Source organism: Stomoxys calcitrans, chromosome 5 (genome assembly GCF_963082655.1).
Source record: "Stomoxys calcitrans chromosome 5, idStoCalc2.1, whole genome shotgun sequence".
Classification (NCBI taxonomy): domain Eukaryota; kingdom Metazoa; phylum Arthropoda; class Insecta; order Diptera; family Muscidae; genus Stomoxys; species Stomoxys calcitrans.
Window position 1 is genome coordinate 154930502 of NC_081556.1, and position 15391 is coordinate 154945892.

Consider the following 15391-nt stretch of genomic DNA (forward strand, 5'->3'; position numbering starts at 1 on the left):
CATTTTTGCATTGGGGCCTTATTTCATACCGCCTAAGTATGTATAACAGTTTTATATATAGCTTTTCTCAAATATTTTATTTTATCAATAAGACCTATCGCAATAGGAAAAACAATGTAAAAAGAGGCTATACTGTGAAGCTATACTGTGTAAAAAAGTTGGTTAATAATCTGTAACCAAATTTTTTATGGCGAAAAATAGAGATACTGTTATTTGTGACCTATGATAACGGAGGCAAGCAAAATTTTAATTTATAACAGTTGTGATTTGATTTATAACCTACGAGTATGAAACTTATTATACTAGTTAAGATGTGCAAAAGCACTACCTATATATGTATGTGTTATATATCAGTATAACAGTTTTGTTAATGCAAAATTGTTTGTAATGCGATTTGATTTTCCAACGGGTGTTCGTGTCAACTTTTAACCAACCACATCCCCCAATAGTCCCAAACCACTTCACACACACACACACAAAACCACTCCACCAGCCCACACATGCCATAAACGCATATTTTAAGTCAAATTAAACAACTACTCCAAAAAACTAAACATTAATAAATAATACAAAAAAGAGCCAAACGAAACAAACTAAATGTTACCTGAAAAAGAACACTCGATGAATGTATAACTCATTTAAGCGTACGTTGCTGTCATTGCCCCTGCCACTGCTCCTTTGCAAAGAACTTTTGGGGGGGCGATGATGATTTTTTGGTTTCGTACACTTTTATCAGTTGTATTTTACATTTTTTCTTTCTCTCTTTCTATTTTCTTTTGTTTTTTTCTTTCTGTTTTGTGCTTGCATGCTCATTTAATCTATTTCAGAGACCGGGATAAAACGGGTAAGACACTCAACACCAAGATGCCATCAGCACCAGCACACACTGCCGAGGAGGCTCGTCTTCTGGGGTAAGATTTGAATGAAAAATTCCTACAAACCGCAAACGAAACAACCCAAAAACCAATTCCAACCCAACCATGCATCCATATAGCCCACAAAGAATGTTCAGAAAAAAGCATCGGTCGAAAGCATCGAGAAATAAGCAAAAACCAAAAATCCCTTAAATTGTTCAATTTTGTTAAACCTTTGAAAATGCATTTTGCTTTGTTTGATTTCTTACGTTTGAGGATGACTATGACTATTTTTTATTAACCCTTTTTTGTTTTTTTTTTGTACTAAAACCTCCCTAAAACAAAACCAAGGAAAAACAAACAGCTTGCCAATTTTTCTTAGCTACTTGCAAACATTTTGCGATTTAGTCGTTCATATATATATATATGCATATATAGCCTAGTTTGTTATGAATTCAACCTTAACCCATACTAAACCAGTCCAAAACGAGTCCACCAATCACTATACAAATGAACCAAAAACTAGTGTAAAGTATTTCTAAAAGAAATCTACAATTAAGCTTTCAAATTAAATTTCAGTTAAATTTCAAATTTTTATTTTTGTATTAAATTTAAAAATTAGTAACATTTTATTAAAATGGTTTTTGTTTATTAGAAATATATAATTTTTTGAAATCTTTCCAAATTGTTTCCATTTTATTTCTCTTGTTTTGTAGTTTAAAAAATTGCCTTAAGTTTTTTCTCAGTATCAAATCCATCTTCATACCCAGGATTTTTTCTAAAATCCCCACCCTATTCCCTGTAAAGTAAAAAATCATATTTGCAAATTAGTATCGTAAAGTAGAAGGAGATACTAGAATCAATCCATCATCATACTTGAAAAACCACCTACAAAGACCCTCTGAGAAAAACAAAAGAATCACAAAAAGTTTATCGGCTTATGTTTAGTTAGCAAACCCATACAACAATTTCTCCTTTAAAAAAAAGAACAAGTTGTTGAAATTTCAACAAATCAAGTTTGTTTCCTTTACAAAAAACCAGATACCAAAAACAAAAGTATAGCAGTTAAAAAAAAAACTTTTCATATAACAGAAAATACAGTTTTTGCTTTCCACCAGTTGCTTGATTTTGTTATTAATTCACATTTTCTCTTTATCTATTGCTTCCATAGAACCATGCCTGTTGATCCCATGGATGATATTGAGCTTCGCTCTGTCCAACTACAATTCCCCCATGCTCGCGGCTCTATTGTGGACTCTTGCGATCAGAGACGTATTACCACCGATAAAGGTGAAATATTGGTGGCCATACAGGGTGATACATCGAAACCAGCTATTTTAACCTATCATGATTTGGGTTTGAACTGTAAGTATAACTTTTGAAATATGGCATTGTTGTATAAAAATGTGTGTTTTGTTTTTGTTTTCCTTCTCCAGATGCCACTAGTTTTGCTGGCTTTTTCAATTTCCCTCTGATGCGTGGTTTATTGGAAAACTTTTGTGTTTATCATGTAACCGCACCGGGTCAGGAAGAAGGTGCCCCTACTTTACCAGAGGAGTAAGTGATATTTTATGTTTTGAGTAAATACCCTGTGTAGTCAATTGCCCCAATATACCGGTCCTAAACTGGAGAATAATTGCCTGTCACAGGACATATCCTACAGGGAATGAAAAGTTTTAATTGTCATAACTTATGAATCTTAATTATTTTTAATTATTGTTAAAAATTGATTATCCGTTGAATATATTTGCTAACTAATGTGATATCTCTTAAAAATACTTGCAAAGTACACTCATCCTTTTCGAATCGTCCCTGAACCTATCCTACGGTGTTAGAATGGTGGCAATTCGTCTAAGGAGAAGGGAACTGGGACCGGTCCCTATCATCAGAGGACCTATCCATTTGGGACCTGTCCCATTACCCGTTGGGTATAAACAGCCTAACAGCCTAAACAACCTTTGATATAGCTGCCATATAAACCGATCGTGGATCTTGACTTCTTTTTCAATTTGTATCCGATTTGGCCGAAATTTTGCATGAAATGTTTTGTAATGATTTCCAACAACTGTGCTAAGTATGGTTATAATCGGTCCATAACCTGACATAGCTGGTTATCCAATTTGGCTGAAATTTTGTGAAACGGCTTCTCCCATGACCTTTAACTTACGTGTCAACTAGGGTCTGAATCGGTCTATAGCCGAATACATCTCACATATAAACCGATCCACCTGTTTTACTTCTTGAGCCCTTTAAGGACGCAATTCTTACTCGAATTGGCTGAAATTTTATACAATGACTTCTATTATGGTCTCCAACATTCAATTCGATTATGTTTCGAATCAGAACTTTTTATCCTTTGTTGGTCTAAAAATAGATACTGAGAAAAGAACTCGACAAATGCGATCCATGGTGGAGGTTAAAAAGTGCTGAGTTCGACCGGGCCGTATCTTATATACTCTCCACCATGGATCGCATTTGTTATGTTTTTTGCTATATCAGGTTATGAATCGATTGAGTCCATATTTGCACGTACCTTCAGGTCTCAAGAAGTGCAATCGGTGAATCGGTTGATATCGGAGCTATATGTTTTAGACCGATTCAAGCCGATTGATGTTTTAGGGCCGATCGCCGCGGAAATAGGGTGGCCATTGGTTATTTAAAGGCGCCAATAACTCACCTTGTCATATCCAACATCGCGACTGCTGTTGCAGCTACCCCGTATGGAGCATTCCCCTATCCACAACCTGTGGACGCGCCCAGTAGCTCGAAGCACAGATCGGACTTCAATGTTTTAGCTTGTGTGGTACTCACAGCTATCTCTTGGCTATTACTGCCGATTCGTGTCCTCATTCATTCCCCCTTACCCCGCTATGGCCAGTGTCATCTACGTGGAAGGTATTAATCTTCTTCTGACGCTCACAGGCTATTTGTTACCTTACCGTTCTGGTTTTTATAGCCCGATGGTCAATTTACTGTTCTTGATGCTCTCGCGTTAACACCATACAGGGAGTATGGTGCCCGTGATCACTCGGATTTCCGTCTGTAGAACCAATATGATCAGGTACTCGCCAACACATCCAATCCTCAATGTAAACCCCCATTGTCGTCTCATGTATTCGATCCGAAACTTCTTCCATTCCATCCAGATTTCTTATCGTCGCCTCGATAATCGCGCGAATTAATGATTCTATCCTCTATTCATTCTCCCATCGCCTTTAGTCTCATAGTCGCATTGGCGGCCGCATCGCGTCTCTAAACATCCATATATTCCTATTGACATGTCTCAGACGCATCAGCTCGGCTTGGGATTATAACTTTAATAATCTTAGTATCCTCGTGTAGATGATCGATGTTTCCGTTTATGTTCATTGACTACCCTGTATACTTCCAGATTCAGCTCGCTGATTCTGGGGTTAGTGGGGTCCATGCAACGAATCCCATCACTGTTGTCTGCGAGTACCTGCCTGCGCCGGGAAATTGGACATTACTTGGGGTATTCGACCGGCTGGTATAAAGCGAGCGATTACTGCTTTAATGATGTCTCGGTATTTTCTCTTGGTAACTTGCACATTTTAAGGGGGTGTGAGTTCACTGAAGCCGGGAGTGATGTACTCTCTGAAGCCGACCCAATCGGCCTTTTTCTGATCGATAAACATCCGGCGCTCAGAGGTTATGAAATCGGATGGTCGGTCGATTGTGAGAATTATGAGGAGGTGATCTGATCCCAAAGAAATGACGGCTTGCGAGGGTACGTCACTCAGGAGATCAAGGTTTGCAATAGAAATGTCTGGCGAGTTGCTGCACCTCCTCGTAATCCTAATAACGTAATATTTCTCTCATGTTAACTGTTACTTTGTTTAGACTTCATGAGCACCAGCTAGAATCAATTCCGATCTCAGGTTTTCATATTATATATATGAATTTCTGTTCTAATTTTCAACATCTATGCCAGGTATGGCTTAACTGAGTTCATATAAAAAGAATTCGTGTAGGGCGCTTGCCGAACGCAATCAATAGTAGACGTGTGTATAAGATTGTTCCTTACCCTTCCTTGCCAGTCTTTACCTTGTTTTACTTGTTCTTTAGATTTCTCATATTCCTCATATTTCCCTCCTTGCAGTTATATCTATCCAACCATGGACGATCTTGCCAATCAATTGCAATTCGTTTTATCCCAGTTTGGTCTCAAGTCCGTTATTGGTTTTGGCATTGGCGCTGGCGCTAATATACTGGCACGTTTTGCCTTGGCCCATCCGGACAAAGTTGGAGCCATGTGTCTCATCAATTGTGTGTCAACACAATCGGGCTGGATTGAATGGGGCTATCAGAGTTTCAATGCTCGTTTTCTACGCACCAAAGGCATGACTCAAGGTGTTATCGATTATCTGATGTGGCATCATTTTGGACGCAATCCTGAGGAACGAAACCATGATCTGGTGCAAGTCTACAAGCAGCATTTCGAGCGTGGTGTAAATCCCACCAATTTGGCCATGCTGATTAACTCATATATACACCGCAACGATTTGAATATTGCTCGTACTCCACCAGGTACCCCAGGCACAGAGCCATCGGCGGCAACTTTGAAAATGCCCATAATGAATATCACGGGAGCCTTGTCACCACATGTTGATGATACTGTGACATTTAATGGCCGTTTGGATCCCACCAACTCCACCTGGATGAAGGTAAGTGGTCATGAGTTTGTTGGAGGGATTCCCAAAATTTTGACATTTTTCTTGCTGGTTGCAGATTTCGGACTGCGCCATGGTTTTGGAGGAACAACCAGCGAAATTGGCCGAAGCCTTTAGGCTTTTCTTACAAGGCGAAGGCTATGGTAAGTGTTAGACAAGATGATAGATGGCATATTTTTTGTGTCATTTCTCACTCTACTCAACTCAAACCACAATAAACTATCGATAACTGTCGTACACTACCACCAATTTATACAAATAAAAAAAAAAAACAGAAAATAAAACTCGGATTTTTTAAAAAATCTTTTTCTATATATATCTAAACTATATATATATATATATACTCACGCAAAACAAATCGTTCGTACAAGCAATATAACTTCTCAGAATAGAAGAAATCCATTCATTTTTTTATACTTATTCATATATATCAATTAATAAAACAACATACATACCGACATACATAAATGATAGCAAAAACAAACCAAACCAGAAACAGTATTCTTTCTATATGTTTTATTACCAAATTATTTAAAGAATAATAAAAAATATACTATCTTGCCACAATCACTATCACCTAAACTACAACTTCAACTATGCCATATTTCATTAGCCAGATACCATTATAATTAGCTTAACAATTTCTACAACTACATTGTTTTCATATATCCTTTAGACACACAAAAACACACACTCACACACAAAGCCACACTTACACATTACTTCCCATGTACACCAGTCACATCACTTAATCTCGCCCGGCCCCTCTGTCCTCCTAGACATCTCTGGTACATAATTCTAGTTTAAATTTCCCCTGCAGCACTACAACTCCGAAAGTACCTAGCGCCTAACATATGACAAATAATCCATTTTTCCCTGTTTTAAACGTTTTGTTGCCCACTTAGTTAAATGTATTTTTGTTAATGTTTGCGAGTGAATCTAGAAAGGTTTTAAGGAAAAACTTTTTCCTTGTGGTACTAGTAATGATATATTTTTTTTTAATCTAGTCCATTAATTTAGTTAAGGGATGTTTTTAAGGGTGTCTGGCTGGCTTTTTAGGCCTTTATTAATTCGATTTTTTTTTAAATTTTTCAAAAAATACATTAAACCCCCTTGAAATATTCCCTTAACACCATTAGCATTTAATGAGAATGTTATGCAGTTTCGTAACTACAACTTAGTTTGTAATACTACGTGTCGTAATTGGATGATCTGGTTAATCCGCAATATCAAACATTGAAAATGTACATATATGTAATGATGAACACTTCAGCAAAAACCTATGTTTACACGGATGGGGAACAAATTCAACCTAAACCATAGCGTCTGAAACTCGATTCCCTTGTACGATTTTGATGAAATTTCATATTTTCATTATTTAGAGCATTTATATTGACGTAGAACTTTTTTTTGTTCCACCTGCTTGATAAGCCGCTTGATCTAGAGGTTCTCTCTTGTAGCGCTGAACCTCAGGTTCTAGATCATATAGATCTACCTTAAGGCTTCTGATTTGGATGGTCTCTGCGATAACAGCCCAAAAGGTAATGCTTAGACAGCATGTAGGATCTTTGTCTCCCCCGATGGAGGTGGTCCACATGGGAACTGAGTAGACAGCCCGTCTCAGTTCGGAGGGCGACATTCTGACAGATCTGAATATTATTTCACTGCGTGTCACAAAGTTGACGAGACCACACTGGCGCTGCATAACTTACCACAGACTGGCCAATTGCTTTGTACGTGGTATTTGTCTGCACCCCAAGTGCTGCCAGCAAGTGACTTGAGGACCTTGTTTCTACTTTTGACTTTGCTGTGGCATGTGGGGAGAATGTGTAAGAGCTGTCAAATGTGACGCCATGCATTTTGGGACACTGGATGGTCGAAATCATTTCTCCATCGACCATCTCAGTCAGCTCAGTATTCACTTCACGCGTATTTGTAGTGAACAATGTGGCTGAAGATTTGGTGGCGGATATCTTTAGATTTCTTGCAGCGAAATATGAGGCAAGTTCGTTGAGGTAGACTTTCAACCCATCGCAGATGTCATCAATGGGTGGGGGCCTGATGCTTTTGGTCTTTCCGGTTTGCGTGTACCACCGTGTTTGCCTTCAAAAGACTTCTTTGCTGGAGCTTCTTCATCCATTCTGACAACATGGCCTAGCCAACGCAGCCGTTGTATTTTGATACGTGTAATTATGCTATCGTCGTCATACAGCTCGTGGTTCATACGTCGCCTATATTCTCCATTAACGCAAACTGGTCCTTATCTTTACGAAGAATCTTTCTCTCAAATACTCCAAGTACTGTCTCATCTGCTATAATTGTACAAGCACCCATGCCTCAGAACCATATAACAACACGGGTAGTATCAGTGTCTTGTATAGTGTAATCTTCGTCTGTCGAGAGGTAGCCTTGTTTCTAAACCGCTTACTTAATCCAAAGTAGCATCTGTTTGCCAGTATTATTATTCGCTTTATCGCAAAACTAGTGTCACTGGGGACTCCTTATGGTCAATCTGGTGCATAGAACCCGATGCCAAGCGACTGCAGCGGTTTTCTTTATGCTGCTGCATTCTTAGCTTCAACAGCAGTTGAACACATCTGGTCCTATCTTGGGTTCCTTGAGGGAGGCATTTGATAACCAAATTCCAATTTGACAGCCCTTTCCATGGATTGTGCTGCAAGATCATGGTGACAAGGCGTACTTTTATCCAGCAAATTAGTCTGTCGAGTGAAGTATGCCGTTGCAGTTTGTGGCGTTATCAACTAACCGCCAACTAACCTAACACGAAGAATGAATGCCTCCTCTATGTCAAGAAGGCGAACCTGATTTCTCATTGCTTAATCGAGGGAAAACCATGTGATATTTTGAATATTAAGATGTTAAAACCTGGTGGAACTTATTACCTATTATCCTCAATCCATTATTGAATGTTTCTTCTGGGGGGGCTGCAATTTCCGACTTTTGAATCAAATATATTCTCCTTTCCTCTTTTCTCTTTAAAATCTTCTTGGACGATTTTATTACTATTGTCGATTAACAGCAGACAAGGTCAATCCCATGACAGCCAGATGTACGTACCGAGTTGATCCGATGAAGTCCTTCATCGGCAAGGGCAGCCGTCTCAGAGTACAACAAACTGATACAACAACAACAACCAGACAAGGTGTCACTCACTAACCCACAGCCAAATTCATTTCCAATAAAACGTCTGCTCTAATATAGGGTAATTTTTTAAGAGCTATAGGAAAGTTTTGAAAATAATAAACACATCAAATTCAGAAAAATGCATGAATGTTTAATTTAATCGATAATTGAATAATGTGTTGTACGGTCCATATAATTTAATGTTTGAAGATTATTTCATGGAAATGTTAATTGTGACTGCGCCTCAAATGGTCCATCCGCTTAGTCCAATTTTGGCACACTTATTCCAACATTTCGACCGGTATCTCACGAATAAATGCTTCAGTATTGTCTTCCAATGCGTCAATTGAAGCCTGCTTATCTGTACAGACATTAGCTTTAAAATAGCCCCACTAAAAATAGTCTAAAGGCGTTAAATCGCACCATTTAGGCGCCTAATTGACCGGTCCCGAACGTGAAATAAAATATTCACCGAACTCGCCTCTCAATAAGTCCATTGTTACGCGTGCTGTGTGGCAAGTGGCACCGTCTTATTGAAACCACATGTCATGCAAGTCAAGCTCTTGCATTTAGAGCAAAAAAAATTGCATATCATCTAATGATAGTGCTCACCATTCACAGTTACGTCACGATTCGCATCATCTTTGAAGAAGTACGATCCAATGGCGCCACCAGCCTTTAAATCGCACCAAACTGTGTCTTTCTGGATGGATTGGTAGCTCTTGCAAATACTACTGGCTAATCTTCATTCCAACATCGACAATTCTGCTCATTTATGTACCCATTGAGCCAAAAATGAAAAAAAAACGAGCAAAAATTTTGCCAAAAAGGAAATAGCTTAAAAACCACCCTTTACAATGCCTATTATTTCAAAGTTGTGAACCTTTTACCAATCCATCGCACTTCTGGTAAGGTAATAACGACCTAAAATTGTAAATCCGCAAGTACGTACGGTACCCCTTCTCTGTCTAGAAGCATTTAAGGTACATTTTTGCAAATCATGATTCTTACATGGTTTGCGGGGTCGCGTACTTAGTTGAAAACTGGGTTCCACTTTGAGTTGAAGGAGGGTTCAAGATTGGTCTTATCTATCGGGTTGCCCAAAAAGTAATTGCGGATTTTTTAAAAGAAAGTAAATGCATTTTTAATAAAACTTTGAATGAACTCTAATCAAATATACTTTTTAACACTTTTTTTCTAAAGCAAGCTAAAAGTAACAGCTGATAACTGACAGAAGAAAGAATGCAATTACAGAGTCATATGAAAAATCCGCAATTACTTTTTGGGCAACCCAATAAATTAAAGCCAATTTAAACCGTTACTTGGTATCCAACATCACCTGAACATAAAGTTTATAGGGTGTGGTTAAATCTTGCTCCTTTGAATCCGATTTACACTGCTCTTTAAATCCGGATTTAACGGCTCGATCATCTGTTTCCCTTTATAAAATCAGCTGGCGAGAACCTTAAATCCAGATTTAATGAGTAGTGTAAACGGAGTTTTATGACCAAATGTCACTGCCGACAATACTAGGGACCTTATAAATCAGCTAGTTGGATATTTGATGAGCTTCCAAGAAAGAAACCTCTTGATTTATTTACCATAGTTTTTTTGAAGGCAGCCTGTATAATTTTAAAGCCGTCTCTTGACTTGTTGCTAGATGTCCTACTACATCCTCTACATCATCTTTGGCGATTTTCCCTTTAATTTTTGATGTGTAATGAAATCGAAAATCGAAATACGAGTGGGCCCTAAATTGTATTGAACGTGGTATATACACCGGTATTCACAACACTTAATGAAGATTTTAAATAGATTTCTTTAATAGAAATGTCAAATAAACCCATTTTAAGGCTTCGTTAAGTTTTGTGAATTAGGCCGATAGGGTTTTGGTCGATTTTCAAATCGGTATTTTAAATCCCGATTAGGTATTGGTCCAGCATCAAACCTTCCCCCTTCAATGTTTGATATTGTAGTTCTAAAATTTTGTTTTCTTACTCAGTAAGGGTTACTTGATTTAATAACAATCAACAACAACAAATTTTACACACATCTACACATTCTCTGTTCCAAGATACTGAACAGTTTGTTATTTTGCGAAGAATTTTCATATAAATATACTTAGATAAAGTTTTTTGATTGAGTTTTTTTTTTGAAACTAGCTAAAGAAATAAATTATTAGGTTTACATTTATCTTATAAGAAAGCTTAAATTAAATAATAAAAAAAAAATAAACGAAATAAAGTTGTTTGTATAAAAAAAAAACAAAAACAAAGTTTCACTTTTTCCCACTTTTTTGAGGAGCTTCAACTTTTTTGCTTTTCACATTTTATAAAGGTGAATTTAAATTTTTTTCTATAATTTATTCATTTTTTTACTTGAAAAAAAAAAACAATTTTATGTCAAAATTTGGGATGTCTTGTTTTCATAGAGAAATCTTCTGTTCTATTCTTGTTATATAAAAAATGATGTTTATTCTTTGTCTTTGGCATGGTGTACGGCATGATTTGTTTTGGTTTATGGTCTTCTAAATCCCTACCCTCTCCAGAATTTCAAAATAAATAAAAACATCCTTTTTTGTCCTTTGTGGAATCTATTTCACAACAATATTCTATCTAAGGCAATCTTAACACACACGAAAACATTTGTCAACACTCAACATAACACTTATATACCAAAAGAGAAAACTCACTCAGGGTCAAGGGTAATTGGCCCATAAAACTCATCTTACATACTCCCACACACACACACACGAGCATAAACCAGCCACAATCAACAACAAAGTACTACAAGTTTCAAGTAATTTGGACCAAAAATATGTATTTTCTTTTCTTTTTCTCCTCTAAACTAAACTAAAAAAAAAAACAAAAAAAAAACTTGAAAAATTAAAATTAAATAAAAATATTGAATATCAATCTCAAATCAAATCAAAAAATAACCACCCAACCACCAACAACACCCCAAACCATTAACAACACCATGATCACCGCAAAATCATAACCATTGCCATTGCATTAACTTTTCAACTCACTTCATGGAATATCTCAAACTTTGTTTCTATTTCAACATTAACATTTTCCATACATGTTTTTTTTTTTTTAATTTTTTGCATATAATTTGCAAAATTATTTTCTTTTTTTTTGTTTTCCCACTTGGTTTTATTTTTTTCGTGTATTTCAACAATCGAAAAATTGTTATATGTATTCTAAATGACCAACCTATGTATAATTTATTTTTCTTTTAACAAAACGAAATTGGTTTTTTTTTCTATTCCAAAACATCAAAAAAAAATATAACAAACAAAAAATGTCTCAATTTAAATGTTGTGGTATGTATATATAAATGAAAAAACCAAAAAAATTGTGTTTGGTTATATTCATCCTGTAAAACTTAATGCGTTGTCTTTTTAATAAAATATTCTTTTTTTTTTGTGTGTAATATACCTCCCTCTTACTATGTTCTTTGTTTTGTATTCGTATTTTTGATTGGCTTTAAAAACTATTTGGCTCCATACCTTATGTAGAGAAATCTCAGTAAAGCTTTATTTGTGAATCATTACAAACCTTAAAAAAAAAACTTTGAAGAAACTTCTTTTGAAAATAAACGAATTCGGAATCAATCAATGCTTGTATAGGTGTAGTGCAACAACCAAAACAGCCGATACCAACAAAAAAATAAAATCCAATGCACTTTTATCTCAATGTTGTGTTCCTAAAGAGTAAATAAAACAAACGACCGAAATCAAATCAAATCAAATTTATTAAAAAACCAAATAAAAACATTCACTTCAATAAACTCATATGTAAAAAGTAATTTTGTTTGCGCAATTGTTATTTTCACTTTGGGAAGTCAGAGGTATATTTAAGGAATCTTAGGAAATGTTATATTACAATATTTTAAAATTATATTTCTTATCATTATTTTATATATTATTTATTTACTAATGTTTTTTTTTTTTATTTTATATTCCTTTATTATGGATTTGCAAAATATTGGTTTTGTTTGACCATTACATCTAGTAGGGTGCTTTTTTTAACCTGTCTGATCTAAAGACTCCGTTTTGTTGCGCTGAACCTCTGGCTCTTGTTCATGCAGATCCAACCTAGTCGGTGGATGCCTATCCACAAGATACAGATTTTTGTTTGTATTTGTGGCTTCTGTCACAAATCGCATTAGTAGGTGTGAAGATCTTGCGATAATCTCAAGGCAACCGGTTGTACTTACCGGATTGACCGGATGGAGTTCTTCATCGGCAAGGGCAGCCGCCTCAAATATACACAAACACACTACAACAACAAGGTCTTGTGAGGTCCTAAGTATTTTGAGAAAGTTGGTGGTCATATTTTTTACGCCATCGACTTTCACCTTCACCTACCTCCATATAGTGAATATTATTTACGGTAAGGTGCGTCCAGAAGGATCTGGTCCTTATTCGAGTAGGATATGCTGGGCAGATATACTGATCATATGAAACCAGGCGTTCAGCGTCATAGGTGAACTTGCTAACTTCTGCGCTACGTTGGCCTCCTCATTTAGTTTATATCTGAAATAAATCGATATTTCTCTTCTTGCCCACCTATTGAGCGCAATTTCTATTTTATTCTTATTTATTTCGATTTCGTAATTTTATTTATTTTGTTAAATTATTGGAAGTTGTGTTCCATTTGCTGTGTTGTATTTTAGTGCTTTATAATGCAAATCACGATTAATCGTTTCTTACCATCTGTTTTTGCATGTTATCGATAACTTACCAGTACAACTTTGCACTGATATTTTATCCAGAACATCTGACTTGCCCTGCGTACGACTAAAAGAAAACACAATTCCAATGTAGCTGGTTGTACGTGCGGATTGACCCGATGGGATCCTTCATCGGCTAGGGCTGCCGCCTCAGTGTACAACACACTACACACTACAACAACAACAAAATAAAACACAGCAATTATTACATCAAGCACCCTTACTAAGTTTGCCTCCACGTGGTCTCAAATTTGATTTAGCCTTATTTGAATCATTTGGAGGTAGTGCTAAACTCGGTTCATGGCGAAGAATGTATCTAATACGGCCCGGCAAGACATAGCGCATATACTCGTATTCCTGTTCAAATTCATTTATTATTATTATTCATTTTTATTTCTATTCAAAAGGCTTACTACACTGAAAAAAATTTGCCCCAAAATTTAAGATTTTTCCTTATACCTAGTATTTTAACAATGAAAACGAGCTTAAGACCCAAAACTTTAAAATAAAGATGCTATTTTTAAATTGTTTTCCTTACAACTCGAAATATGCGTCTAAGACCCCATAAAGTATATATATTCTTCATCGTCATGTCATTTTAAGTCGATCTAACCATGTCCATCCGTCTGTCTGTCGAAAGCACGCTAACTTTCGAAGGAGTAAAGCTAGGCGCTTGAAAATTTACTCAAATACTTTTTATTGGTGTAGGTCGGTTGGGATTGTTAATGGACCAAATCGGTCCATGTTTTGAAATAGCTGCCATATAAACCGATCTTGGGTGTTGACTTCTTGAGCTTCTAGAGGGCACAATTCTCGTCCGTTTTGACTGAAATTTTGCAACTGGTGTTTTAGTATTATTTCCAACAACTGAATATGATTCAGATCAGTTCATAACCTGGTATAGCTGCCATATAAACCGATCTTGGGTCTTGACTTTTTGAGCCGCTGGAGGCCTCAATTCTCATCCGATTTGGCAGAAATTTTGCATGAGGTGTTTTGTTATGACTTCCTATAACTGTGCTAAGTATGGCGCAAATCGGTACATAACCTGGTATAGCTGTCATATAAACCGATCTTGGATCTTGACTTCTTGCGCCGCTAGAGGGCTCAATTCTCATCCGATTTGGCTGAAATTTTCCATGAAGTGTTTTGTTATGACTTCCAATAACTGTGCTAAAATCGGTCCATAACCTGATATAGCTGCCATATAAAACGATCTGGGGTCTTGACTTCTTGAGCCTCTACAGGGAGCAATTCCCATCCGATTTGGCTGAAATATTGCATGACGTGTTTTTTATGAATTCCAACAACTATATTAAGAATGGTTCAAATCGGTCCATATCCTGATATAGCTGCCATATAAACCGATCTGGGGTCTTGACTTCTTGAGCCACTAGAGGACGCAATTATTATCCGATTTGGCTGAAATTTTGCATGCTGTGTTTTGTTATGATTTTCAACAACTGTGCTAAGAATAGTTCAAATCGGTCCATAACCTGATATAGCTGCCATATAAACCGATATGGGATCTTGACATCTTGAGGTTCTAGAGGTCGCAATTATTATCCGATTTGCCTGAAATTTTTGTACGACGGATTCTCTCATGACCATCAACATACGTGTTTATTATGGTATGAATCGGTCTATAGCCCGATACAGCTCCCATATAAATCGATCTCTCTATTTTACTTCTTGGGCCCCCAAAGGGCGCAATTCTTATTCGAATTTGCTGACATTTTACATAGGTCTCCAACATATAATTTTATTGTGGTCCAAACCGGACCATATCTTGATATCGCTCTGATAGCAGAGCAAATCTTTTCTTATATCCTTTTTTTGCCTGAGAAGAGATGCCGGGAAAAGAACTCGACAAATGTGTTCCATGGTGGAGGGTATATAAGATTCGGCCCGGCCGACCTTAGCACGCTTTTCCTTTTTTTTTTTAACTTGGCATCTTAACCT

The 15391-nt window shown here is 36.6% G+C and overlaps 1 protein-coding gene across 9 annotated transcripts in view; it reads left to right on the forward strand.

Moving 5' to 3' along the window:
- The window catches only part of LOC106096101 (protein NDRG3), a 96271-nt gene that overhangs the window by 74721 nt on the left and 6159 nt on the right, over positions 1 to 15391 (forward strand). For 5 of the 9 annotated variants that reach the window (XM_013263668.2, XM_013263671.2, XM_013263676.2 and 2 more), the window contains 5 exons: positions 828 to 911; positions 2026 to 2219; positions 2291 to 2411; positions 4975 to 5539; positions 5604 to 5688. In XM_013263668.2, the coding sequence (XP_013119122.2) occupies positions 828 to 911; positions 2026 to 2219; positions 2291 to 2411; positions 4975 to 5539; positions 5604 to 5688 (1049 nt within the window). The remainder of the gene's footprint in view (positions 1 to 827; positions 912 to 2025; positions 2220 to 2290; positions 2412 to 4974; positions 5540 to 5603; positions 5689 to 15391) is intronic. The other 4 variants (XM_013263669.2, XM_059369366.1, XM_013263674.2 and 1 more) reach the window with 1 other exon arrangement.